At 45.1% G+C, this 27,862-nt stretch overlaps 1 protein-coding gene across 1 annotated transcript; it reads right to left on the bottom strand.

Moving 5' to 3' along the window:
* Positions 1-26,739, bottom strand: DRP2 (dystrophin related protein 2). The gene is made up of 22 exons (XM_047075710.1): positions 26,623-26,739; positions 22,322-22,485; positions 20,101-20,257; positions 18,554-18,674; positions 16,700-16,968; positions 16,167-16,313; positions 15,647-15,725; positions 13,920-13,980; positions 13,551-13,612; positions 12,467-12,541; positions 11,330-11,531; positions 11,015-11,100; positions 9,195-9,352; positions 8,705-8,871; positions 6,945-7,056; positions 5,511-5,647; positions 5,137-5,202; positions 4,820-4,885; positions 3,852-3,995; positions 1,969-2,206; positions 441-561; positions 1-125 (listed from the first exon to the last, which is right to left on the bottom strand). Exons 1-22 carry the CDS (start codon positions 26,737-26,739, stop codon positions 1-3), a joined length of 2,874 nt encoding a protein of 957 aa, XP_046931666.1.
* Between the last annotated feature and the right edge of the window lie 1,123 nt (positions 26,740-27,862).

Raw genomic sequence — 27,862 nt, 5'->3', positions numbered from 1 at the left:
TCAAGAGGCCAGCAGGGTGTTGGCAGTCACATCAGAGCTTCGCACACTGGGGAAGGCATGGCGGAGCTTCTCCATGATGTCTTCTAAGCACAGGCTGACATCTTGGCTCTTTGACCCCACATCATCTATGTTGGAAAAGAAAGATTTGGGAAGAGAACTAGAGATTCCTTGATGAGGACAAGGGGCTGAGGTGGGATGCGGCCAGCTGAAGGACAAACCTACAGCATTTGTGTTGTTCCAGCACAATGCCTAGTACATAGAAGGTGCTCAATATACATGTGTAGAATAAGCAAACAAATGAATCCATCAATAAGCCCATCATCCCCGAAGCTAAGCTCAAAGCCATGAGGAGAAACCAGTCTCAGCCCTAGCAGAGCCTTGGGAAGATCTGGGCCAGGATGAAGCCATAGAAGGGGCTGGGAGGAGCCGGAGGAACTTACCTGCTGCCTCAGTATCTGGAGTAGTCTGTCCCTTCTCCTGGGGGTGACTGCCTTCTGACTGCTGTGGAGAGGAAGCTAGGGACGAGCCTGCAGAGTCATTGCCATCTGGTTCGGTGGGTGGCTAGCAAGAGGTAAGGCATGACTTAAATGGCTTTGTTTTCCTGACCTTACTTTAACAGACTCCTGAGCTTAGAAGGGAGACCTCATGCCCATCTCTTTGCCCTTGGACTTTAAGAATTTTTGGCAGTGCCCCAAACAGTGGCTCTTCCTTTTAAGAAACTTCTTAGAATATTTAGTTACCAGTTACCTTCTTCCTTCGACAACATGTGTCAAAGGTTCCCAGTTTGTATAAGGATGGCATTGCACCTAAAGGTCTCTTGCTGTCATCTTGGCTATAATTAAGCTATTTAAAACCCAGTTCTCTCTGAAAATATAGAGTTGTACACCCGATCCTCTGTTTGTGATATAATATCATATGTTAAGACCTCCAGGAATTCATCTAGAGGCTATCCCTTGGAGGATCTGGGGAAGAAGCATGGGGTGGTATTGGTACATAGAGTGACAATACAGTTTACCCTTGAACAATGTAGGGGTTACGGGCACCAAACCCCCCTGTGTGCAGTTAAAAATCCATATATAACTTTGGATTCTCTCCAAAACCTAACTTCTAATAGCCTACTGCTAACCAGAAGACTTACTGATAACATAGTGAACTGTTATATATATGTATTATATATTATATTCTCACAAAAAAGTCAGCTAAAGAAAATAAAAATGTTATTAAGAAAGTCATAAGAAAAAAAAAGAAAGTCATAAGGAAGGGAGAATACACTTACTGTACTGTAAAAAAAATCCACGTATAAGTGGACCCACATAGCTCAAACCTGTGTTGTTTAAAGGTCAGCTGTGATAAGTAACATTTACAAAGTATTTACTATTCCTGGCATCGTGCTAAATTCTTTAAATTCACTGTCTCATTACATGCTCACAATTCCATGAAGTTGATATATTATTATCCCTGTTTTACAGATGAGGGAACTGGGGATAAGTGAGGGTAAGTCACTCTTAACACCTGACAGGCAATGATTGGCAGAGTCACATTCAAACCCCGGGCTGTCTGACTCCATAGCTTCACTACATCACATATACTACTTCTCAAAGAGGAAAGGGACAAACATTAACAAAGAGCTCCCTTCCCAGAAAAACTTTTTCTTGGCCATTCAAACCTGCTTCTTTCTAGAAAACATCATAGTAGCAAAATCAAGGTTTCAGATGATTCTTTGAACTTTGTTCTTTCAATACCAGATTCAAATGTGTCATTGGAGAAGTGAGCACCCAGAATTGGCCAAGCAATGAGACATACCAGCCCCTTCCTTCCTCCACCTTCCCTAATTGTCAGCCCAGTTCTCTTTAGAAAGTCATCCAACAGCCACTGCCAAGGAGCTCTTTCTTTCCACCCCTTTGCTGTGCTCTCCACCTCTCCTCCCCTCGGGGGCTGCTCTGGTCCTTTCCCAGGCTTCAGCCTCACCTGCAGGAGCAGATCCCTTAAGCGCTGCAGCTGAGACTCTAGTTGCTTGTTGTGGTCCTCAAGGATCTGCATGCGTGTCTCCAGGCGGCTCTTGTGCTGCCGAAGGATCCGGGCCTCAGCCAGAAGCTCCTCATTGTGGTGGTCCTGTGCTACCTCGGCAGAGCCCTCAGCCAGGGTGGGGGCCTCGGCAGCCTCCTCATGCTGCCACTTCAGGCGCCTCAGCTCTCCCTGGAGAATCCTGCCAAGGACAGAGGAGTTAAGACCCATGGCCCTAACAAAGTATTGACTGTCCAGGTCCCAGATGTCTGCTCATACCTCAGTGTGAGCAACCCCTTTGCTCTCTCACCCCCACCCCCACCCTAGCTGTGTTCTTGGTTGAACAGCCATATCCATTTCTTCTCCAGCACATATGTCATTTACTCTGCCATCCTTGGGCCTTGGAGCAGAGGGAGCTGACATTTCATATAACAAATGTCTTAGGGCTTTGATGTGCTGTTTCAGGGATTAATTCTGACCTTAAAATCAGACAGAAACACAGTCTGCAAATAAATGAGGCATTAGGGCCACTGACTCACCTACTCCATTTGTAGATTTTTAGATTCCAGTGGAAGATGTAAACAAAAGACCACCCATCTTGCCTCTTCTCTCCACTACCCGCCTTTTTGGCCCACTTTGAACACCCATGTTGAGTCATCAAGAAACAGGTTCCAAAGAGATGGTCTACTTTAGGGGACATTACTTTTGCAACAGAACCATTCCCTCACCAATGTTTTCCAGGGCCAGGCCACTGCTGATCTAATACAGTGCTTCTCAAACTATCTGTAACAAAATCCTGGGGCGGGGGTGGGGGGTGGTTTTCAAATCACTGTGAACCAATGAGTGGTCCAAATGTGTATGGCTAGTACATAGCTCATGCCACACATGACACGCCACACAAGTTCAACAACACTCAAATGGGTCTATACCTTATTCAATGAAAAGTCCACTAATTATGTGCTTGGATGTCATGGCAGTGTCAAATTGCTATACAAGTTTCTAAAAGCTTATTCTCTACTTATCTTGTCTTGAACCAATAATGAAGATTTGGCAGACCAGTCCTGTTCTGAGGACTTGCCACTCCAAGTAGTCTGTGAGCCAGCAGCATGGGCATTCGCCCCTCCCTGGGAACTAGTTAAAAATGTAGAACTCTGGCCCCACCCCAGACCTGTGAATTAAAATCTGCATTTTACCCAATTCCCCAAGTGACTTGGATGCACACTAATGTTTGAGAAACACTGTTCTGAGGAATTCTTTGGGTTCTACTGAATTCCCCCAAAGTGGCTTGGACCCTCCTCAGACCCCTACTGCCACCCGTACTTTATGGACATCAGTGTCATCCTTGTAATCTTCACCTTCCCTCTGCCAGTCTTCAAACACTACATGCAGTGCCACTCTCCTCTTGTTTTATTACTTTCAGTAAGTGATAAGTACCTCTTTCCATTTCTAACACTGAAGATTCCTTGAGGGCAGAGACATAAATACCGTCTTCTGTAATTCTCTGTGTTTGCATTCTCTCTGCTTGCATCTACTGGGTACTTGAAAATATTTGGGTTGAGTTCAAAGGATTCAATTAATTATTATAATAGCTAGCATTTACTGAACCCTTATGATAACCCAGGTACTGGCTAACACATTTATATGCCTGATTTCCTCTGAAATTCTACAAGTGACCCTAGGAGGTAGATACTATTATCATCATCCCTATTTTATAGATGAAGAAATGGAGGATCACAGAATATAAGTAACTCGTTTAAGGCCACATAACTAGGATGTGGAAGCATCAAGACTCAAATTCAAGCTGTTTGACTCAAACCCACACAGATCTGTGCCATCACCATACCCACCGGTTCTCATCCTCTAAGTGTGCCAGGATCTTCTCTAGCTCCCCCTTGCTTTCTGTGGCCATGCTGCATGGAGCCTGCTGTCCAAAGGCTGTCTCCCGGTCTGTAATGGGGCTGGAGTGCCGCAGCAGGTACTGGTCCTCATCTCTGCATGGGTGTGGGGAGAGGAAAAGGAGGTGGCCAGGCATTGAACCAAGAAACATCACAGGGCATGAGTTCTCAGCTTCCAGCTCAGGCCTCAGGATACATATGCTGGAAGATTCACTTCTAAGTCACATAGAAAGGGAAAGGCTATATATTCAGGTTTAAGAGGGATGAAAAAATAAGATGGCAGAGGTCATGGTTGAGGGTATAAGAGAGAGGGTTTTCAGGATGCTGGGGCTTCTGGGTTCTACCTAAAGCTCCCTGGGAAACAATGAGCAAAACATTTCCCATTCTGTGCTGTTCCCTGACCGTATCCTCCTTTGCTTCCTCACCCACCCAGGGGCTCACTGCCTAAGTCCCAATCAGGGCCAGCAGCTTCTAAGCCTCCTGAACATGCCAGGAATCTCCCTAGGAATAAAGGGCCCCTTCTCTGACCTATAGCACCAGGGAATCTCTCAAGTCACACTTCAGTTAAGTCCCTGATGTCTCCCCAGGATGTGGCACTAGATGGGGCTTTGGCATCTTGAGCATAGGATAATGATTCATTTCTGCAAATTTAAGTGAGGGCATATTCTTCTTCCTTCAAAACTAGGCATAGAAAGATGGGAGCTTACAAGAGGAAGGGACCTGGGCAGATGGCAAATCTATCAATAGAGAGCTTCTATTACCAAATACTGTGCCCAGAAAGCAGCTTTCCTTCCTTGGGGCTTCTAGAACCCTAACCACCATACTCCCCCCGCCATCTTGAGGATATATCCTTCCCAAATTGTGGCAGGGGGATCCCAAAGAAAATTATTCCTGGAAAATAAGCAGCTGTGAAAACTTACATGCTGTCATCCGGGGACAGGCTGTCATTAAAGAAGGAACAATTTTGACTTTCCATCTCAGCAAGCCTGGGAAGAAAGAGCAGGAACAGAAGGGAAAGCAGGATGTGGGGCCTGTTTTCATCTCAAGACTCTAATCCCACAGTGGGATCATTAGCTTTGATGGCTGCCCCAACTGCCCTTAAGTGTTGGGCGTCATTGGCTGCCACATACCCCACTATGCACGTCCCTCTGGTCTTGACTCCATTCTCTTTGCCCTGACTGAAAACCCCATCCCCCTTAGACTCTTGAAAATCTCCCTCCTCCAAACCCAGTGGTACCTGCTGGCAAAATGCTCAATGCGGGAGTGTGTGTCAGCGTGTGGCAACATCGGGGAAGAAGCCAGCCTAGAAGAAAGCAGCAGACTCAGGCAGCCAAAGAATGGGTAGCTGAGCAGTCTGTTACCTTATAACAACCCTCCCCACCCCCTACCACCAAATTAGGGAGATGGGAAAGAGTTGATGGGAACAGGATACAGAGACTGGATTCTAATCTATTTCTCAGGCCAGATTCCTGTCAGGCACAAGCTGAACTTCCTTGTTACTAGTCAGGTTTGCCTTGGAACATTCCTCTAGCCCATGCGGGACTCAGCCCCTACACAGCACATCCCCAGCTCAGCAAGGCCTGCAGCCTGTGCCCACCCACTGGTACTCACGTCTCACTGTAGTCAGCCTCCAGCACTGATTGCACAGGCAGATAACCTCGCTGAGGGTGTTTGCTGAAATAATGCTTTGAGCGGAATTTGTTCTTTAAAGTTGTGGCAAAGTCCCTCATGTTCTCACTGGATGTGGTCTAGGGGGAGACAGGGCAGAGGGACTCACCCTAATGGCTTCGAAGGTGCTCCCCTAGAGCAGGGAACATGACTGGTAATCTAATCTTAGCCCCACTCCCAGAAAAATGTCGAGAAGTGTACAATGCGAAACTGTGAACACTGGTTGCCTCTGGGAAGTTGGACTGGAGAAGTGGGAGCAAGGCTGAGGAGAGAGGGGGACTTTTATATTTTATACACCTCTATATTATTGGACTCTTTTACAGTAAGTATATATTTGTTAATGCAGGAGGTACAGCATTCTCAGTCTCTCATCTCCAGCCAGTTTTCCATGCATGATTTTTATAATGTTTATTTTCTTTTTTTTTGAGGGTATTTTTATTTTTTTAATGTTTATTTATTTTTGAAAGAGCATAAGCGGAGAAGGGGCAGAGAGAGACGGAGACACAGAATCCAAAGCAGGCTCCAGGCTCTGAGCTGTCAGCACAGAGCCTGACTTAGGGTGCAAACCTATAATGTTTATTTTCAAGTGATAATAAAATAAAAATAAAGGGCAAGCTCCCCGCTCCCACTGAGTCACACATGTTTCTGTGCCAACAGAATATGGAGAAGAGATGGTGATTTACAGGGATGGATTCTGGGGAAACAGGTTGAAAACTGGGGTGGTAGGGTGGGAGAAAGCAGTGGGGGGAGATGGCAATATACTTGGGACTTCAGGAGTATCCATGGGGCAGAAAGGGATAAAGGAGTTTGGGGAGTAGAGTTAGCTCAGGGAGCTAAGCACGGAGCTTTGCGTCCTGAATACAGCACAGGAGAAATTCTATGAGTGGAGTTCAGGAATGCTGACCCACCTGGACTCAGGTGGCAATGAAGGGCACAGTTTCCAATGAAAACCAAGTGGAATCTGGGGACCCAGGTAAAGAACACACCCTTTCTAACCTCCAAGACACTGAGTAATTTGAGCACAAACCTTGGTATTGACTAGAAGGTATGGAAGAAATGACAAAGTAGCAGGTAGAGACTAGGTGACAGAGCAATTCAGGAAATTACGTAGGAAAAATTAAAGTAAGCAATGGAAGTCTAGTTGCCGGGAACTTCCTTTCTCTCTATTTTTTCCTGAAACTTTTCCCTGAAGGAAAATAGTGAGTGCCTTTTTTTTTTTTTTTTTTGAGAAAGAGAGACAGAGACAGAGACAGAGAAACAGAGAGAGTGCAACTGGGTGAGGGGCAGAATATAGTTAGTCCATGCTTGGCAAAGTGGATCAAGGGCCTAGAACCTGAGAAATGCTTCCCCCTCCTGCCTGGCACGGAGGCTCCATACCGGGGTGTAATACTCCATGATGGGGTAGTGCAGCTTGTTGCCTTTGCTGGCCCTGCCTGTCAAGAAGCAGGTCTGGCAGATGTCCACGTTAAATTCTTTCAGACTCCGGTACCTTGGGGAGATGAGAGGTGATAGGACAGAGGATCCAATGTACCATAGTGACCTCCCCATTTCCCTAACATCCAAATATATACACACACATTAGAAGGGGGCGGGACATGGAGTCATAATGCACTCAACCTCCTATACATAACAGTGGCTTCATCCTCACTAGATAACTAGCCTTAGTCTAAAGACCACAAACCTCCATGAAATTACATGCTCAGACTCCTAGGAAGTGTGGGGAATAGCATTGCCTCACCATCTTTTTTAAAAGGGTTGAAGTGGGAAGGGGTAAAGAGCTCATGATGTCAAATAGCTTTCTTTTTTTTTAATATAATTTATTGTCAAATTGGTTTCCATACAACACTCAGTGCTCGTCCCAGCAAGTGCCCTCCTCTATGCCCATTTCCCCTCTCCCCCACCCCCTATCAACCCTCAAACAGCTTTCTAAACAAAAATAGCCCCAAAGGGTTCAGTCTAACAGGTACCACTGCCTACGTTGGAGAACTTACACTTCCAATACAAAGGCCATTTATTCTACCAGCCTTGGGCAAGTCGGCTAAGTTATTTCCAAAACTTGTTTATAAAAATAACTCTATTATTACTAAATATTGACTAGCCCATAAGATCCAGGTCCAAAACCTGGCTGAACTCCCCAGACCAGACCCTAGTAGTACACAATGGTGAAATGCCTGGACTTAGAGAAGTCAAGAGGATCCAACGTCTATTCCTGGAACTATACTAACCAACGGTGAAACTGGGCAAGTCACATTCCATGTCTGTGCCTCATTTGCTTATAGAAAGCAGGGCAGTTGTAAAGATAGTGCCTTAAGGCTTTAAAAAGTTTTAAAATTGAGCATTTTATGATGAAAGCCTGGAGAATGTAACCAGGGAAACTTCAAATGTATTGCAATAAGGCCTTCTTTCTTAAGCTTGGTGGTGGATGTTAAAAATTTCAGGGATTTTCCAAGCCAGTTGTTAAATACAACCATTATAAAAAATTACTAAACTCACAATTAAGTAAATGATATTAAAAACAAAGGTAACACATACCCAGAACCCATCACCTCCTAATTATTTTCCTATTATCTATGCACTTGAGGTTGTTTAAATCTATCATCTCTGCTATAAATAGTGTACAACCATGCATCTCTTCTCAACCTCTTGTGGGTACCTGGACATCAGCCACAGTGGGAGTATTTACATCATGGAAATTAGCAAATACTACACATTAGGTTTTGTTTTTTGTTTGTTTGCTTTGCTTTCTGGGGAGTCAGTTGTGAACCATTTGCCAGCATACCATTTGGTACACAGGTGATCTTATATGTCTACTTAATATTCCCTGGGAGACAATGAACAAACTACTTCCCTTTCTGTGCTGTTTCGCCATCCCACCCCCTACTTTTCTATACATTTTTTTGTTAGTCTGGAATACTTCATAATATAAACTAAAAGAAAAGAAAATATTTCATCATTTCTGATTTTCTAAAAAGTTAAACATTCAGTAGTAGAAAAGATTGCAACAACATATAACAGCGTACCATAGATTAGCTGTAATTACATAATTATGGAATATGTACATTGTTTCATAATATATGATTTTATATGTAACATGGCCTATTTAACATTATCATTCTAGCAGGTATTGCTTTCCCTACCTGAAGCCCTTGATGGGGCACTGCCTACAGATAGAGCACTTGGTCTGATGCTTCACTTGCTCAGCAATGGTGACCCGATGCAGGACAGCCAACCACACCATGGATTGGGGCTCCAAGTTGACCCACTCAAGGAACTGTGAAGCTTCAATGACTGGCTTCCCAGTGCTCTAGAGAAACAAGAAGCCCAATGGCAATGAGTGGGGCCCAAAGTGTTCCTAGAATGGTACCCCTCACAGGGACAGGAGAACCAGCAAGGCCTGGGTTGGCCTATGGCCTATTCTACAGAGGTGTCCACCTACTGCCCTGTCCTAGTTGAGCTGGCACTCTCCCCAGTAGGACTCTGGACTTAAAAGCCCAGAGAACCCTCTATTTTGTTGTTCTGAAGAAACTCCTTTACATCTGATTAGTTCAGATTGAAAGCCTCACTCGTAGTTCTCCCTCCCTTCCTCCCACCTTCCCTCTCATCATCCCTACCCAGTCCCATACTCACAAAACGGAAGCAACTACGGACACTGGGCTCCACGTTGCTGCCCCCAAAGGCTGCCACTTCCCCCAGCTGACGGGGCACCTGAATAGCCTCATGAAGCAGGACACCGAGGTGGCGCTGGTCACACTGGCTGCCTGAATTGGCTACTTGGCTGAAGAGGTCTGCTGGCCCCACCATAAGTCATGGCCAACCCCGATTCAGGAATGCCAGAGAATGGTGTGAGGAAAAGGAGAAGAAAAGGAAGACAAGGAAAGAGTACATAGACTTAGCTAATGACTTTTGAAACTGGAATACCTAAAGATCTATCCCTGATCTTCTAGAAGCCCATGATTTATAAAAAGAGCAATCTCTGTGTTCAGAGAGAAAAAGCAAGACAGACACAAAGAGAGAGAGAGCATCAGAGAGAGAGAGAGAGAGAGAGAGAGAGAGAGATGAAGACAGAGAGCGGGCTGCATGTCAGACCAGTGCCAGACACAGATATGGCACTGCTGGGAAAACAGATTCTCAAGAAGCAAGATGAAGGGGTGTGGAGTTTAGGTGTGCCTGATCATGAGTCCCCTCCTGTTCACATAGCTCATGTCATCTGACACTACAGTAAACTCTCAACTCTCCACACAAATGGAAACAAACACTGACATGGATCATCCACAAATAGGAGATGATCACCTAATTGACTATGGTCTAATAGAACATAGTCTAATGTGTGCAATAGACTATGGTACTTATATTCGAACATGGGCTATATCTGCCCTGTGAGAACTACCCCCATGCTACCGCAATCTTAGCAAAGCTCCTTCAGCGGTTCTTGTCTGTCTCATACATCACCAATGGCTTAGAAAATACTCAGAAGTAGAAGGCATATGGCCTGGATTTTAGTTCTGGGTCCATTACTGGCTAGCTTGTAAGACCTTGGATAAGTCATGAACCTCTCTATGCTGCAGTTTCCTCACTTGAAAATTGAGAAGAAATAATTACTATCCATTCCTTCTCAAAGGAATATTGGGAGAAATAAATAATATCATTGCTATGAACATGCTTTGCTATGTCTCCTTCCCTTTAAAGTTTTCCCAGGCCACTGTCATCCATCTTCTGTGATCTGATATAGCACATATCCTTTGCCATTCAGATTATTCTGATTAACACTTTCAAAAATGCTTTCTGTGTACTTCTATCTCCTCCTCTGGACTGTCAACAACCTAAGGCAGGGACCATGTCTGATTGGACCTTGTACTCACCACATTTAGCACAACGGTCAACACACATTAAGCACTTGACAACTAACACTGCTGCTGCAGAAAAGTACAAAAAGCCATACAGAAGATGGAGGATGGAGGGGAAAGCAAAGGTAGTATAAACCAGAGAGGTTAAAAACTACAGAAATGCATACTATTCACCTACCAGATACTGGGGATTTTTGTGCCCTGCCCATGTAATCACATGGGACGTCTCTAGTAGAATGTGTGACATGGCTTGAGATTCAGACTAGGGGAGGGCTGAGCCTGATGGGCCACAGGAAAATAGCACTAGGAAGTCAGGCCCTTGGATACCCCAGGAAGCCAACTCAGAGCTTAGTCAACTAATTATATTAGGTCAGAAGAAGTCAAAATCCTTGGAGTAACACTGGAAATAATAACAGGTCTTAGACCCATCTTAGCCTTTGACTGTTGTGGGTTTTTGCATTAGCCTGGACCACCGTTAGAATGTAGCCTGAGTAGTGCTCTGCTGAGTCATAAGACCTACCTTCTGCTTATTTTCACCCTTCCTCCTCCTATCATGCCTCTCCCTCCACCCAACTCCACTTCAGACTTTGGAGTTGTACTCACATTGCAATTTTTCCTTTACTTCAGTGCCACACAGGCATGCAATGCCGGTCTTAAAGGACAATGCCCGCATCTTTCCACTGCGACCACTAGGTTTAAGAGAAGAGACTGAGAACATGAATATATGTAAAGGGTTAACATCTTGGCATTAATTTCTCTGACAGACTTTATCCCAGCAGGGCTCTGTGCCAACCATGCCCCAAGTTGAGCTAAGTCCAAGTCCACTGTGGGAGTGACCCCTTCTCACAATGCCCACTTCAGATATCCCATTGGATTTCATCCTGGAGGCTTCTGGGGGGGGGGGGTACAGGCCCTTACCTATCAAAAACATTGAGGAGCCAGTTGAGGCTCATGTCCACACAGAGTGGCACATTGACCAGGATGCCTCTTTCCTCCTCCAGCCGTTCATATAAGGCCGTCAGGCAGTGAATGACCTCTACCACATCCATCACTTGCTCACTGGCCTGCAGATCATGCTCATTGAAGATCTCCAGGGCTGTGGTTAAAGTTACCAGGTCCACTGGGAAGGAAAAGAGAGGGAGAGTGGCCAAAAGTAGAACTCCTAGGACTACATGAGAAGATAACACCACTGGCATCACCAAATTTGACTGAATCTCCAGACCATCCATTTATAAGTATGATACAAGATTGCCCTTCACCAAGATCCTCATCCTGAAGAGGGGGATGGCAGTGAAAGGCCCTGGAAATTAACCCCAAACATGTATATACCCATATGTTCTTTGGCATCAGTTTCAAGAAGATGGTAGGATGTGAGTAAATTCACCTTCTTTGTTGTATTAACTCCCAAGGAGTCAAATCTCATTTTACGTTTCTCTGTCTTTACACACATTTCAACAGCAAACAGGTTTGTTCATGAACCTTGTTCTGAGAACCTAGATACCAGTTATGAAGGCTCAGGTATGTCTGGGTAAATGTGAAATGCCTCAAGAGGACTTTCTAATTATCTGGAATGATGGAACCAGCCTAGTCAGACATGCCTGGGCCAGGAAGACTGAATGGATAGTTTTCCTAAGAAAGGCCAGAAAGCACATTTTATCTATAGCCACATTGTCCCCTAACCACTGGCACTTGCTTCAATAGTTCTGCTACATTCAATAACCAACTCCAAGATGGTAAAAGAACACAAGCCCCTGATGGCTCCAAACCTTGGGCTGGACTACTTCCTGCCACAAAACAGTTGCTTGATTATCCATGTTGGGCAGGGAAGGGACAAGGAGGAGGATAGTTATGGGTTAATTTAGAAACAAGTCTGGGGCTTGGAAACAATGGAAGGCCCCTGGAAAGAGCAGGTGCCCACAACCAGCATACTCCAGCTTTTGGAGACAAGCCAATCAACAACCCTGGCCAAGGTGGAATCAAAGTGGAAAACAGCTAGCAGATGAGGAAGAGTGGGAGTAGGGTGAAGGCTGCGGGGAAGTGAGATGGGAAACTTACAACGCAGCGCCTTCTGGACTCTGCGTAGCTTCATGGCAGTGCGGTAAGCTGAGAACTTAATGTTGTTCAGATCAGCTACAAAGAATGGAAAGAGACACACTCAGATCAGGGAAATGCAAATTAAAACCACAAGATACCATATTACACCCACTTGATTGGCAAAAAAAAAAACAAAGTGTTAGAAAAGATGTGGATAAATAAGGACCTGCTGGTGGAAGTATAAACTGATACAACCACCTCAGAAAACAACTTGGCAGTACCTAGTAAAATTGAACATTCACATATCCCACAACACATCTGGCTACATATCCTAGAGCAGTGATTTTCAAGCATTTATTGACCAAGATGCACAGTAAGACATTCATTTGATATCACCGTCCAATATGTGCACCCTATGTGTGCATGTATAAATAACTGAATCACAATATTTCAGGAGATAATACCTTACTAGATTTTTGATAAAGTAAAAACATAACAGAATTAATATTGAATATGATTCTTGCAAAGGATCTGTTGCACTTTCAAATTTCCTAGTCTGTTCACAACACACTGAAATGATGTTAGACCTTTAGACTGAAAAACGTGCACATGTGCACCAGAAGACATGTACAAGAGGTTAGCAGCACTGTCCTTACTAGTTCCAAACTATAGACAATCCAAAAGTCCATCAACAGTAGACTGGATGAAGAAGCTGTTGTATATAAAATGGAACACTCTACAGCAAGGAAAGTGAATGAGCTATATTCACATGCATCAGCATGGATAAAATTTGCAACCTTAATGGTGAATCTCTTAGTAGCCAAAACTAAGGCACACGGAAGTCATATTCATCATAGCCTGGACAGTGTCTTTCAAAGCAGGTCTGTAAGAATAATTCCCTAATGTGATGGTAAAATGGTCTAGGAGGAATGTAGAGCCTCCAGTTGAGGGAGGTGCAGAGGGGAAAGGAAGAAAGGCCACTGGGTAAATGACAAGGTGCTCCCTTCTACCCCCACCTGTTTGTTGAATGGAATTCCCTTCTGTTCTTACAGGAAAAAGGCAGCTATATAGATCTCCACCCTATACAGGAACTCTGAATTCTTACCCAGGGTTTGGTATAACTCAGTCATCTTGGGATGGTCCCAGCAAGTGGTCTGAGCCTGGTGGCTACAAACAAAAGCATCAATAATACCAGGGTCCACACCACCCCCCACCCTCCCCACACACATATGCGCTTCACTCAGTGATAGTTTGGATGCAAGGAACTTCAGGATCCGAGGGTGGACCATTAATATCCCAAAGCACCCTTCCCCAGGCAGAATCTTGAGCTCTTGAGATGAGTAGGAGGAAAAACTGGACTGGATGGAGGAATCCCAACAGATAAGGAGTAACAGCGACAGGGAGAAAAAAAGAATAGGCAAGGGAGGAGGGTGGGCAGGTGAATGACCCACTTCTAATTCAGATGGTCACTCACTTGATGTAGTAGGGAACTTTATTGGGTGAAATTGCTCTTTCCCAGGGAACCTGCACAGAGGCTGGTAAAGAAGAGAAAGAGAAAGAAGTTGGCCACTAATACTTTTTAGGTTCCTGTTGACTCCCCTGCTCTATCCTCCCAAATAGGTGGTTAAGTCCAAAACAGGGATGTCTGACTTGCATTACCAGCTCTTAATAGCCCCTGAAGGTGGGGCAAGACTAATAAACGTACTTCTCTCGCTGATGTTAGGGCAAGGGAAGAAGAAATTGTCACCGATACCCTCATGTGTCAATGATGTGGCAAGGGCATGAAGAGGAATATCTGGCCTCAGCCACCTTGATGATCTCTTCCCTGGTCAGCCTGCCATTTCTATCCATTCAGCTGCAGTGCTGTTAGAGATATGAAGTGGACTACTTTCCTCATGGGACTCAAAAACTTTCCCCCAGAAGGCCAAGCTTCTCAGTCCTATGGGACAATGGGGAATGGTATTGCCCATTTCTCTCTGGTGAGGAATTCTGGAAAAGGATGCCCTTCTCTGCTCCATGTCTTTATCTTCCAGATGTTTGAGAGGCTAAGTCACCTGGCAAACCTCCTCACTGTAGTTTCCCTGGATACAAGAGCCCTCTATAGTTATAGCTGCATGCCAGTGATTATTTAATAGCAATAGTTCTAACTGCCATTAACATTTATTGAGTTCCTACTATGAGCCAGATACTTTGCCAATTGCTTTGTGTACATATCTAATTTTCACATCTGTATATCCTCACCATCTCCACTGCTACCACCCTGACCTGGGTCACCAAAATCCCTCACCTGGATTATTACAATGTCGCCCTTCTGCTCAAACCCCTCCAAAGGTTCTCAATTCCATTAAGAGTAAAATCCCAAGTTCCTACCATAGCCTACAAGGCCTTCAGTGCTCTAGCCTCCTGCTACCCTTTTTGATCTCCCGCTTTCTCCTCTCCATATTACTTCTACACCTGCCTCCTTCCTGTTCCTCAGGCATGCCCCTGCCTTGAGGTCCTTGAAGTTGCTGTTCCCTGTGCCTGGTGTGCTCTTCCCTCAATTATCCCCATGGCACATTCCCTTGTCTCCTTGAGGTTTCTGTTCCGAGAGCTCTCAGTGAAGCCTTTCCTGACTACCCTATTCAAAATTGCAATGCCTCCCTCATTAAGTCCAGCACTGCCTTTTCATGCCTTCCCTGCTTTATTTTTTTTCCCACAGCACTTGTCACCAATTTACCTTATATAGATTTTACTTATTTGTTTATGTTCTGGCTTCCCTTACTAGTGTAGAAGCTCTATAAGTCTAAAGACTTGTCTGTTTTGTTCTCACTGATGTAGCTCCAGTGCCTGGAACACTACCTGGCCCACATTAGGTCCTCAATAAATATTGTTGAAAAATTCAAGTTATTTAATATTCCCATAATCCTATGAGTTAGGTAATATTTTCTCTTCTTTTTTCATATGGGAAAATTGGTGTTCAGAAAGGTTAAGCTATTTTCTTCAAGCTTGCACAGCTATTAAGTCAAGGAGCAGTGGCTCAGATCCAGGTCTCTCTGATTTGAGACCCTGTCCTTTCTTCCACTATACTGCACTGCTTTATCCTTACTGCTTCTTGGATGCCAAGATATATTGGGCTCCTACCAGACCCCCAAGGGACATGAGTAGACTCTCTTGTAAGGTATCTGCGGTTCTGCTAAGTGAAGTCTAGTTTGTCTCACGTACAGGAGAGGAAATGCTGTGACCCAGGCCCAAAGTCCCGGTGGGCATCCTGGAGCTGCTTAAGCCTCTCACCAACTGACACCTATGGAAAGAGGCAGAGTGAATTCATTCCAGATATTTAGTGTGAGATTTCCAGGCACCTCCAGAAATCTTTGTGAAGTCCTTCACAGGCTAACTCGTCTCTGGCTCTAGATCCTTCCATGATCACCTAACTCCTAGTGCTTCCACATCACTCCCAAGGGTCAGAGAAAAGCATTCTTAATTACAGGCCACAGTCACTTCTTATCTGACCCTAAATGCCCACATTTAGAGAGGCCCCTCTCAAATCTTCATTTCAATTACTTCCTGCAGCTTAGAGGTTGAGAAGACTGTTCCCTGGCCCCAAATGCTCTACTATTCTTTCCCCATGGAGGTCCCATCCCACTTTAATGCCCCTTCACTTTCTTTTGGCCAGAAGAAGATTCTCCCAAGCCTAGTTATATCAAAGCTCTTTCCATTGGCTCACTCCAGGCTTCTCTTCTACCTGTAGCTGTTTCCACCGAACATTGATCTGCTCCAGGGCGCGGGAATTCTCCATTGACAAGTGTACATCAGAAATGGCAAGTTGATGGGCCAGATCATTCACCAATTTCACTCCATCTTTCATAGGAGAGAATTCTTCTTTGAATAGCTATAGAATCAGGACCCAAGTCCCACAGCAAAGAGAAAGTAGGTAAGAGGAACCATTAGTCATTCATCTCAACTCCTCCTTCTTCACCCAGACTTTTGTTTCAATAGCACGATCCAGGTGCTTGCTATTAGGCCATTTGGATGAAGGTGAGGGGGGCCACTGTCCTTATCCTCTTCATTTTTTTACTCTTAGAAAACACCAGGGAAAGAGAAGACAGTAAAAGGACAGAGGAGACTCCAGCTAAACCAGCCCCCAAATCCACACATAAACTGGAAAAGGCTCAGTTACAACCTGGGACAACAATGAAGCTTCAGTAGCAGGGACATGGTCTGGGAGGAGTGTCAGGTTTCAGGGTGGACTTTAGCCAGGTTAGGGGGCCTGTATACCTTAAGAGCCTGGATGTGCTCAGGGAGTGAATCAATGAAGAGATCCCCAATGGGCTCCCAAGTGGCTCGGACTCCCTCAGCCTGGGTCAGAGTATTGCTTAATTCCTCCATTGCCCCATGGATCTCCAACAGCTGTTCCAGAGTGTGCTCAATGTGGCGGTGCTGGTCGACACAGCGGGCTGTCAGCTTCTCCCATAGTTCACTGGCCACCGTTGCCTGCTTCCACACAAAGCGGCTAAGGTTCTGGATCCGCTGTCTGGGAGAAGTATCTGTAAGAGCAAGCAGGAAGCCAGGTCAGGCCAACCTGGCAGGGGCAGCCATGGAAAAGACAGAGGCAAAGATATACCTCTGTAAAATGTTCATGTGCCCCTATGTATATATTTAGTTCTATGCGATTTATCACACATGTAGGTTCATGGATCCAACACCATAGTCAAGAGACCATGTTGTTACTTTCCACCTGCTAAGAGGATTTCTTCATATTCTTAAAAAAATGGGCAAGGTAAACAGTGAGTAAAATATTTTATTTTTTTTAATTTTTTAAAAATGTTTTTATTTATTTTTGAGACAGAGAGAGACAGAGCATGAGCCGGGGAGGGGAAGAGAGAGAGGGAGACACAGAATCTGAAGCGGGCTCCAGGCTCTGAGCTATCAGCACAGAGCCCGACGCAGGGCTCAAACTCACGGAGTGTGAGATCATGACCTGAGCTGAAGTTGGACGCTCAACCGACTCAGCCATCCAGGCACCCCAGTGAGTAAAATATTTTAAGAGGCACAGTGAGGCAAATCATCCAGAGTCCTATGCACATGACCCTGGAATGCCATTTTGCATTAGTGTCTGCTGCCCACTTCCATCCAAAGAAGGGAAGAATTTTATGCCTAGGAGAGGTTAGCAGAACTTTCCCAGCTTTTCTATCTAGGCTCCTAAATTGTAGGTTTCTTCATCCTCCCCTGGAACTCCCTTCAGAAGTAGATTCAGACCCCCAAAACTCCAGGTTAATTGGAACTATCCTGCTCTCTTTTGAACTTGTCCTATCTGAGGCCCATTGGATAGTAAATTGACTAATAGCCTCCTACTGAGGGGCTGGAAGTAAACGGAGAGTCAACAGCTTTAACAAAGAGCTCAGTTAACAACGGATCCTTCCAGGCTATTCATAGCCAGTCTTGAAAGGTTGAGAACTCCTTCTGGAGAAGAGGGCTTGCTGGGCTACCCCAAGAATCCCACCCTGCTCCCTTATTTGAACCTAGACCTAGAGTGGCCTACTCTACTGAGGAAAGGGGCCAGAAGTCACCACAATAAAGACCCACAATAAATTTTCTCCTGAAATGTCATCACCTAACTTTTTAGATTTAAAAAAGATTTTTTATTTTCTCATTGATTAGAACATCACTGCATGTCTCTCTATGTCGGAATAAAGGAGTACACTTTTTATTTTATTTTATTTTATTTTATTTTATTTTATTTTATTTTATTTTTCTTTAAAGGAGTACGTTTTTAAAGGACATACTACTACTTTTATTCAGAGTCAGCTCAATGCATTTGAGTCTTTTGTTTTTTCTTTTTTATGTCTCATTAGAACGCCACACATGATGCTCCACATAGTCACATACAGCTTTGGGCCACCCATTGGTCTTCCCTGCTTCAGGTTCTGTTCTCTTTGCTTTTTCTTTTTTCTTTCTTTTTTTCTTTTGTTCTCTTTGATTTTTCTTGCAGTGTGAACCTTGCTCCTTCCCAACTTTGGACTCCTAAGAGAAAATTATTCTCCTAGATAATAGCTGAGAAACTGAGTTTGGGGAAGGAAGGAAGGTGTTTAGCAGTTCAAGAAGAAGGTAAAAGAGAGGAAGACTACCCACCTTTGCTCTCAGAATGAGGCTCCTCTAATTCCTCAAATGGGTGCTGGGACAGGAAGGCCTGAGCTGACTCCAGAACAGAGTAGATATAAGGGCCCCGAGACTTGACATCTTCCATAAAGGCCTATGAAGTTTAGCAACATGGTCAACAGGGAAGTCAAGTCTTTCAACTGCTTCAAATTCTATTCTGCAATTGACAACCTTTCTTCTCCTTAGTGCAACTTGATCCTTTAGCATTATCATGCATCTTTGGGCTACCCAGACATAAAGAGCTGCAGTCCTCTCTAAAGCAGAAAAGTGACTCTGACATAGGGAGATCTATTTAGTATGAAATGGGTCTGTATATGCCACAAGGTAGAGAGAAATGTAAGGATTTGGTGTTGAAAATCTTGGTTCTCTGGAAGACCCAGAAATTCCCCAGTAAGGGGCTTTAGAGAAATCAAAACCAGACAGGCAGGATTTATATCATAATTTTAATTAAAATTTTTGTCGAAATATAGAGAAGTGTACACAAATCAAAAGTGTACAGCTCGGTGAATTTCCATAAAGTAATTCCATGTCTGTAACCAGTACTGAGATCAAGAAACAGAACTCCACCAGCATCCCAGCAGGTATACTCAAGGGCCCCTTCTGGTCACTATATCACCCCTTCCCCTTAGGTAACCAGTATCCTGACTTGTAATACCACTGATTAGTCTTGCCCATTTTTGAAAACTTTGCATAAATGGTATTATGCAGTATGTACTCTTTTTTTACCTGGCTTTTTTTCACTAAACATACTGTTTTTAAGAGTAATCCATGCTGTGGCATTCAGTTATAGTTTATTTTTTTGCTGTACTGTATTCCATTCTGTTTCCACTTTTTAAATTGGTATATAATTGACATAGAAGATTGTGTAAGTTTAAGATATACAACATATTGATTTGGTACATTTATATCGCAATGTGATTGCCATTGTAGCCTTAGCTAACACCTCTACCATGTCACATAATTATTTCTCCTACTGCATTCTGTATTCATTTTTAAGAAATATCTGTTGTTAATTTCTGATTATAAGAGGTAATATATGTCACAGAAATCTTAGAAACTTCAGAAAAGCATGAAGAAGAAAAATTAAAAAGAACTTTAATTTCATCACCTAGAGTTAACCATTGTGGGCTTTGTGATATAGTTCATTCTTATGTTTTTGTATGTGTGTATACATGTACACATGTCTATATTTGTTTTTGTACAACTGAGATCCACCTGTATATAGTTTTTGTATCCTATTTTTTTTTCACTTAACATTATATTATGTTCATTTTTCCATGTCCCCACTGAAAATCAGGGCAGGATTTTAAGAGAGGTCAGTATTTGATGAAAGGGCCAGGGAGAAAAGGTTTGACTTACTCTGGTGGTGGGCTATCCAAAACCCAGTAAAACTGTATCCAGCCTCCTGTTACTTCAGATGTCTAAGCCAGAGGTTAGGTGCTCATCTGTCAGAACACTGCAGAAAAGCTCCCTTCCCAGCTGAGAGGTGACACGCCACAGCCTCCATAGTTCAAACCTACCGCATGTGTCTCCTTCTCCTGTTGCACCAGAGCCACATCCCCTTGCAGGGGCAGCTGAGCTGACAATTCCTCATCTTTCTGGCTGAGCCAGTCAATAATCTCTTGGAGAGGGAGCTGAAGCTTCCCACTGTGGTCTGAGAAGGCCTCTAGGCGAGCACTGCACACAATGCAAAAGACCAGTGATTTTCAACCTTCTTTTTAAGTGGCAAAACACTTTTTCCCCAAACACTTATGTAGAACTTTAATATATATAAAACAGATTAAAGAGGAGCTGCTCTGGTTGAAGTAGGAGGAGGCCCAGAGCCCTCCATCTTACCCATCCACAGAGGTTCCCAATGTACCTTTGCATGGAGTACAGTACTAAAACCAATGGGTAGGTCCATGAGTGGGGAGGTGTGACGGTGTGGATGTCAGCTAATTCAGTTGCTTGCCCAGCATCAAGCTGGGAAGGGGAGGAAACTGAACAAGGGCATTAGGGGTGACAGCTGTCTGGTTACCCTCTTACCCTTGAGGAACTCAAACCATGCCAAACTACTCATCAACAGAGGCTTCTCAGAGCCTGACCTCTGAGTAGGAAGAGGATACAGTAAGTGAAAGGGCAAATGAGGTGACTGAACATGGGTGCTCACTTGTGTGAGGACACATACAAATATACGTAGCCCAAGGGTCCCAAAGGATGACAGCACCAGAGGCTAGAGATTTGACATATGGAAGGAGAAAAATGCATACACTATAATCATCTCTGTAAGCCATCCCCCACAAATGAACCATGAGCTGAGGACCAAGTGGTAGGAAGCTAGAGGCCAACCTAGGTACAGCTATCAAGCCCATTCCCCTTAGCTGACAATAATAACTATTCATTACTTCCCTACTACCTGGACCAAACCCTTACCTAAGTCACTACTTCCACTAATTCTCAGAGCAGTGACCTTATGAGGTAGATACTACTATTGCCTAAGAAGGTTAAGTAATTTGCCCAAGGTCACACAGTTAAATCACTGGTAGAGCTATGATTTGAACTCAGGTTTATTTGACCCCAGAGCCTGCATTCTTTCAACTTCTCTACACTGTCTCATTCCAGCCAAAGCCTACCAAAAGCCAGGGGTTTGAGCTTTGATAATAGGGAGTGGAGAGGAAAAGTGTGGGGGTAGATTATACAGAAGGGTAGGGAGAAGAGGGACAACTGATATAGGAATTGCCTTCATGCTCGTACAGATTTGCCTTCAGTTTGGGGAGGAATAAGTAGGATGATAACCAATGGATGGGAGTAGAAGGCATAAAAGGATGGGAAAGAGAGCAGATAATATCTACTGAGATGGAGGAAGGACAGTTATGAGAAGAAGAGGAGAAAGGAGCACACATATCCTTCATTTATACATGAGTGCTTTTAAGTTCAGAAAGCATTTTCATATCTTATAAGAATCCTTACAACACTGTGAAGTAGTTAGGAAAGTTCCTTCACTCATTTTTGTTTTTGTTTTAAAAAAAAAAAGAGAGGGGCGCCTGGGTGGCGCAGTCGGTTAAGCGTCCGACTTCAGCCAGGTCACGATCTCGCGGTCCGTGAGTTCGAGCCCCGCGTCAGGCTCTGGGCTGATGGCTCGGAGCCTGGAGCCTGTTTCCGATTCTGTGTCTCCCTCTCTCTCTCTGCCTCTCCCCTGTTCATGCTCTGTCTCTCTCTGTCCCAAAAATAAATAAACGTTGAAAAAAAAAAAAAGAGAGAATAAAATTCAGATAACTTAAACCACGTATCCAAGGTGACACAACTACTTTAAAATGAAGCTCAGGAGGGCCTTGGGTGGCTAAGTCGGTTAAGCATGGGACTCTTGATATGGGCTCAGGTCATAATCTCAAGCTTCATGAGATCGAGCCTCTTGTGAAGCTCTGTGCTGACAGCGTGTAGCCTGCTTGAGATTCTCTCTCTCTCTCTCTCTCTCTCTCTCTCTCTCTCTCTCTCTCAAAATAAATAAATAAATAAATAAATATTGAAAAAAAAAAAACAACTTAGGCTCAAATCCAAGCCTCTTGACTTCTGACCCAGGGTCCTTTCCACGGTCCAGAGAAGGAAGTGGAGAAGTAGATGATGAAGCTGATGAGACGATGAGAAGTGGATGATGAGGCTGACACAGGCTGAGAGGAGAATGACAAGTTGAAGCAGCAAAAGGAGCCCAACACAGCCCCAGCCATTTGCCTAAGGCTCCTGTTTCTAGGGGCCAGGCCTTACCGGAGGTTGTGAGACTTTTTTTTGATTTCATTCCAACACAGATTCATGGCTCGTGGTTCAAGGGGTCCAGCGGCACCAACAGACCCGTTGAATAGCTTTGGGCTTAGGCAGGAAACTCCAGCACCATCCTGAGGAGGCGCAGGGGCAGTAGCAGCAACTCTAACCTGGACAGAAACATAGACATTCTGCAATCCCCAGAGTATGCCACACCCTGGTCTGCACCAAGCCAAGGATGGGACAAATGTGAACAAGGAGAGAGAAGCGCATGTCCCAGGGTATGTTTGGGGGTGGATTATTACTGTAAATTCTGCCAAGACTATTGCCCAGATGGGATTCTGGAAGTATTTTCCTTAGATAAGAGCAGCTCAGAATTGCCCAAACACTGGCAAATACAGCATTAAAGGTAAGCTTTAGGCTCAACCTCAGTGTCCCACACTGAAAAAGAAAAGAAAGCTGAGGGGCTGCCTCAAAATATTCAGGGAGAGAGAGTAGACCAGCCAGGGAAAGATATCAGTAATAGATGTCCTACTTCTCAAATGAATCCAGGCCTTGGTGCCCCCTCTCCCTCTTCCCCACATGCATTTTCCACCAGTCGGAAAGCCTGGAAATAGTCCTAAAGAGTACTGTTCATCTTCCATGGGTTGAGAGAGAACTAAAGCCATATTCTTGACCCTGATCTCCAAAGGACGCTGACCAGAGTCAGCAGCCAAGAGGACCAGTCATAGATCCTGTCAAAGGCTTCCCTTGAGCCCTAAAGCTCAGAGCCCATCACTTCTTCACCCTGCAGGGAATTACAAGGTTTGGGGGAATGAGGGTTGTGCTAAATAAGTTAGCCACCTCTAGCATACTGCCAGGACCGCCCAGCCAAAGGCAGAAGGGAATTGAGGGAAGGGGAGTATGGACGAGGAAATCTCAGCCTGTGCTGCTCAATCCCAGACTTGGGAAACCCACCTGTCTGCCCACCTGTATACCAGCTTGCCTTTTGTAGAAAGAACATAGTTCTGTTGGTGGATGAGACTCTTTTAGTCTCCCTTTCCCCCAAAACCATACTTCCTTCCCACACAAGACTCTTCCAACAATTTAAGAAAACAATCATCCCATTAAAACCACAGCTCACAGCCACACACTGAAAGGAAGTGAGGGAGCAACCAGGCTCAAGGGCAAAGTTCTGAAGTCAGTCACCCTATGTTCCCATGAGCTGACCCTACCTGTGCTGCCTGGGAACTCCACTGCAGGATTAGGCAGCTCCATGATTATCCTTCAGCTTGCTTCCAGAATCAGTGTCTGATGAGCCACAGGCAGAATCCTGACAGGCTCTAAGCAGGCTCCCTCAGGGAAGGCTGGCAGATCTGAGCCAGGTCAGGAGGTGGGAGCTGTCACCCTGTTTGTTTACTGACCCCCCAGGAATCTAGAGGGGGCGGCTATGTCAGGGCTCAGCTGGTGAATCAGAGCTTTGTCCCTGGGGAATTCCAGCTCACTCCCATCTGAGCCCACCACACCGGGGCCAGGAAGGCCCTCCCAGGCTGGCAAGGATTGCGGGAGTGGAACTGGACATTCCATGGTGTTGAGGAAGGGTATGCAGAGGATAGTTTCTCTTGATTTATTTTCATTTTCTATGGAAGACACAAAGGACTCACTGCGTCCAGGCCCACCCCTCCCCTGAGGTGGAGTAAAGGATCAGACCACTTTGGTGACAAACCTCTGGTAAGCTATTTTCCCCAAGGCCTGGCAGAAGGATGGGCTTGGAAATAAGCCTTGTCTTTAACTAAGTAAGTGTCCTCAGAAGCAGTGAGGAATGTGTGTGGCACACCTGGGGACAGAGCCACAGGATGGCAGTATCAGGAAGTTGAACAGCAGAAGATTCATCTGAGCCCACTATGAAAACAAGGGGGTGTTCTACCTTACCTTTGAGAGGCAGAGAGGAGTGAGGGGAGAGTCATTATCCACCTCCTCAGACCTCTCACTGCACTCTAAGGTTAGGGGGAAATAGATTTTTCTATGGGCATCCCCTTGAACCTCTGCAGGGGAGGGAGAAGGCAAAATGGAACTCAGCAGCTCTGTACAGGGATCCAGTGCCAGGGAGGCTCCTGTGCCCTACTTGTGCTGTCCTGGGCCACTGGTCTGTGGGGTAGGGCCCCTTCTGGAAGTGGTCACTCTTCTCTCTTTCCAGCAGACTTGCCTGGGGGAAAGGTTAACATTCCCAAGCTAGGCCCCCACTCTTCAGCACTGAGGAAAAACACTTCATTTTTACCAAAAATTGTTCTGTTCCTATCCTCATTAATCTCCCACAGAGTCTTCTGGGCTTTCCACAGTTCCACATTGTTTCCATGCTGAGGCCCACCTACAGGAATAGTTGGAGCAGCTGCCTGACCCTTTCTAGGGGTCTGGGGTGGAGCCATTCTGGGTAGATGGGGGATGGCAGGGGATGGCAGGCCAAGAGCAGGCTCTAGTTCTGAGTCACAGCTTTGCTTATGCTGGGATAATTGGGCTCAAGCCAGTTTCACAGAATCCCCTAGACTGAGAGTTAGAAATGGCTCCTTGTAACTCAGCTACAACCAAGTTGTCCTGGTTTTGAGGGAAGCGCCCATGATGAACTTGGCTCCACCCATATTAGGTTTCATTCTCTTCAGACTTCTTCTTAGTTTCCTAAATCCTCACTTGGCCCCCTTACTATACTCCCTCACCCTGTTCTCCCCTCCGAGTCCCCCCTTATACTCACAAGTACCCCTAGCACAGCCAGGTACACAATAGGCAAATAATGAATAACAACATTTTTTGCTACCAATGGCCTTCTACTTCTGGCTTTTGTAGCCAAGATGTTTGTTTCTCACTCCACTCCCCAGAGGGCTCTCTCCTTATCTCTTGAAACTTTAAGACAAAGTCAGGGCCATAGGGAAGGGAGAGAAGAAAGTGGACAGTGGCAGAGGAGAGGGGTGGCTCTCACCATTCTCAATCACAAAATGAAGCCCTAGGTCCCTCTGTCTAGGTGGTGAAATTTGGAGGGGGTGGACAAACGTGCAGGGCAAGCCTTTTGGAAGGGCCCAGACTTCTCAATCCCTTGACCCTATGGCAGTCCCAGTCTGGGAAAGGGGTAGGTACACTGGGGAACTCTAAGTTGGCACTTGCCTGAGAATATGTTAGAGGCAGCAATTTCTCTCTGGTTAGATGTGGGAAGACAGCTCAGGAAGACCTGGATGTTATGCCTCTCTGGACTTTTCCTCATTATTCTCTTCAAAATGGACTCCCCAGCACCCACATTTTCCATCCCTGCTGCCGTTCTCCCTCCTTCCCTCCTCCCTGTATATTTAGCTGCTGTCTGCACCCCCAGCAGTGACTCAGCACCACAGCCCATCTGTGAGATACTAGGAGACATAGTACTTTTTCGCACCCTTATGGCCTCTGGACCTCAAAGCATTGTAGGACAAGCCAAAATATGTTTATGCTTCCCCCTTGTCCAGTCAACTTTCCCATGGACCTCCCTCATTGTCAGTGAAGGGGGCTATCCTCTTGGGATTACTACCTCTCATACATCCTCTGCCCATCTACCAACATATATAGGCAGGAACACACAGTACCACCATTCCACTCCTAGGGGAGGAGAGAGAAAGGAGAGACAGCTATGAAGCTACAGGGATTCTGCCAGGAGCTGTAAGACTAAAGGCTTGAGAGGAAGAGCCCATGGAAGGAGAGAGAATATTCTTCAGGTGCAGAACATGAAGTATGCCATAAAGAAGTTAAAGCAAAGGAAGATCATGCCTTGTCCTAGGTGATACCCTGAAGGGTTACACTCTTCTGGGACTTCCCTTGGGAGGTTAACATGAAACTAGTCTCCCTCAGCCATTCTTGGCCCTTTCACTTACCCAGACCAACACATTTCTTTGCCCCATGCCCCCTATAAAAGGCTTCAAGGGAGCTCCTCAGTGACTCACTTGATTGAGCATCTGACTCTTGATTTTGGCTCAGGTCATGATGTCACACTTTGTGGGTTCAAGCTTCACATTGAGCTCAGCACTGACACTGAGGAGTCTGCTTGGGATTCTCTCTCATTCCCTCTCTCTCTGCCCCTCCCCTGCTCCCACGTGGTCTCTCTCTCTCTTTCTCAAAATAAATAAACTTTATTTTTAAAAAAGCTTCATGACTGATAAGGGATGAGTCAGAAGGAGGTCCCATGCCCTCCAAACAGATTCATGTATATAGAGAGTGTCCCATAGCCTTAGGAAGCATGGACACCCACAAGAACACACACAGATCCTGCGTCTACCCTTTCTCCACAGGACTTTCTTTTGCTATCAGCCTCTTACCTGAGGCTGGAGGCAGGTGCTACGGAGGCTGCTGCTGTTATGGAACTGGTCAGCTGCCCGCCATTCATGACATCGAGGGAGGGTGTAAGGGCATCCCTGCATGACCATAGGTTGCATCAGAACCAAGGCTCATGGGGGGAGAGAATGGGCAGTGCACCAACTGTTGACCATAAGCACCTGGAAAAGTAACAAGGACAGATTTAGAGTCAAGACCTAGAAAAGGCTTATGAACCCCACACTTACCCAAGGGTACCTTGACCAGTTATGTAAATAAGTATTAAAGCTTACTGGTCTACCCAATAGTTTTTCCCAGGCCACCATGTACCATAAGAGGCTTTATTTAATTATTGACCAAAGAAGTATTTATTGTTCATCTATTATGCTTTATGCTAGAGACACTAAGATGATTTGCTATCTGAGATCTCAGAGCCTGGGGAAGAGGGTCGGGGAGGTTGCAGGGCGGGAGGAGGCAGTCATATAAGCTCATAAAATGCTTATGTGGCAAGTGTTATAATCAAGATTTGACCAGAAGGCTTGGTGAGCACAGACTTGGGGACAAATAACTCTAAGAATGTGCAAAGATTTCAGAGAAATTGCATTTGAGATGACTCTCAAAGGACAAGTAGATGTTTGTGTATGCAGAGAAGGGGAGTAAGAGAGAAGGGTCTCCCCAGTGGAGGAATGTACCTCTGTAAAGGTGGATATCACAAAAAAGCACAGCATGTTCAGAGAACAGTAAGTTCCATTTGGCTAGAGTTTAGGAGGCTCAGAGATGAAAAAGACATGGTGCCTATCCCTGAGGAGTTCACACACAGAAAGAACAGACCTAGAAAAAAATCAAGTCATAAAGTGTTACTTGCATTAATGGTAGAAGTATTTATGGGATGGAGTGAAGGGATAGGTGAGGTGAGTTCTACCTGGTCAGGTCAGGAAAAGCCTCCCTAGAGGAAATACACTTGAGTTGAGCCATGAGAGAGAAATCAGATCGTCATTAGGCAGGAGAGATAAAAAAAAAATAATTCCAAAAAGCACAAAATGAAATGTATGGTGTGACCAGAGTACAAGGTAGGTGCCTTGTGGGGAGCAGTAGACGAGTCTGAAAAATGAGGCTGTGGCCAGATTGGGTCATGCCTTGAATGACAAGCAGAGAATTCTAGGCTTTATCTTGTAGATAATAGGGAGGAACAGAAGATTTTAAGCAGGGGAGTGGCTGGACCAGATTTGCATTTTAGAAAGAGCC

The sequence above is a fragment of the Lynx rufus genome, unplaced genomic scaffold, assembly GCF_022079265.1.
Source record: "Lynx rufus isolate CCGP_SWC_20201006 ecotype Redwood Valley unplaced genomic scaffold, mLynRuf1.p SCAF_14, whole genome shotgun sequence".
NCBI lineage: Eukaryota > Metazoa > Chordata > Mammalia > Carnivora > Felidae > Lynx > Lynx rufus.
The sequence above is the reverse complement of the archived record's forward strand: the minus strand, read 5'-3'. Positions and strand labels throughout refer to the sequence as shown.

Excerpts from the sequence above, each read along its gene's own strand:
- DRP2 (XM_047075710.1), bottom strand. The coding sequence starts at position 26,739 with ATGCAACCTATGGTCATGCAGGGATGCCCTTACACCCTCCCTCGATGT. Across the intron at positions 16,314-16,699 it reads AGCACATCCAGGCTCTTAAG|CTATTCAAAGAAGAATTCTC; the intron begins GTATACAGGCCC and ends CTGATTCTATAG. Across the intron at positions 5,648-6,944 it reads TCATGGAGTATTACACCCCG|ACCACATCCAGTGAGAACAT; the intron begins GTATGGAGCCTC and ends GTCTCCCCCTAG.